This window comes from Penaeus monodon, chromosome 32, assembly GCF_015228065.2.
Source record: "Penaeus monodon isolate SGIC_2016 chromosome 32, NSTDA_Pmon_1, whole genome shotgun sequence".
NCBI classification, from domain to species: Eukaryota; Metazoa; Arthropoda; class Malacostraca; order Decapoda; family Penaeidae; genus Penaeus; species Penaeus monodon.
In genome coordinates, this window is record NC_051417.1 from 33,830,352 (window position 1) to 33,830,799 (window position 448).

A 448-nucleotide genomic window follows, 5' to 3' on the forward strand; every position below is an offset into this window, starting at 1 on the left:
CCCCCCCCCTCATATATGCTATACATAGTACTAATTACATAAAAAAAGCAAACAAAAGACATTGGTTTGACTATAATATACATTAGATCATAAATTGTATAGCTATATTACCTTTTTTTCCCCTCTACACATACCATAACGTAAATATCTTGCACTGTTGTTTCTCGTTGCACAGAGGCCAATAGTGGAATTTTCGGTGGAGAATCGGGCCATCCTCAATGCGCGAGAGAAGAGGATGGAGAAGAGCAGGGAGATGAATCCCACGTGGAAGAACAGCAAGAAGGCTCAGAAGAAAAATGCAGAAGGTAAGTTGGTAAGAATGAAAGCAATGATAAAAGTGATAATGTTTGTCTTCACTGTCAGGAATTTCACTTACTGATATGGATGGTGTTCAGTGTTCGTTCCTTGTTAGACCCCAGTGAAATGGAAATTGTTTAACCTCTGAAGC

At 39.1% G+C, this 448-nt stretch overlaps 1 protein-coding gene across 1 annotated transcript in view; it reads left to right on the forward strand.

The window, feature by feature from the left end:
• Positions 1 to 448, forward strand: part of LOC119593829 (RNA-binding protein 28-like) — a 7,007-nt gene that overhangs the window by 4,920 nt on the left and 1,639 nt on the right. The window contains exon 8 of the mRNA XM_037942859.1: positions 176 to 305. Coding sequence (XP_037798787.1) covers positions 176 to 305 — 130 coding nt within the window. The remainder of the gene's footprint in view (positions 1 to 175; positions 306 to 448) is intronic.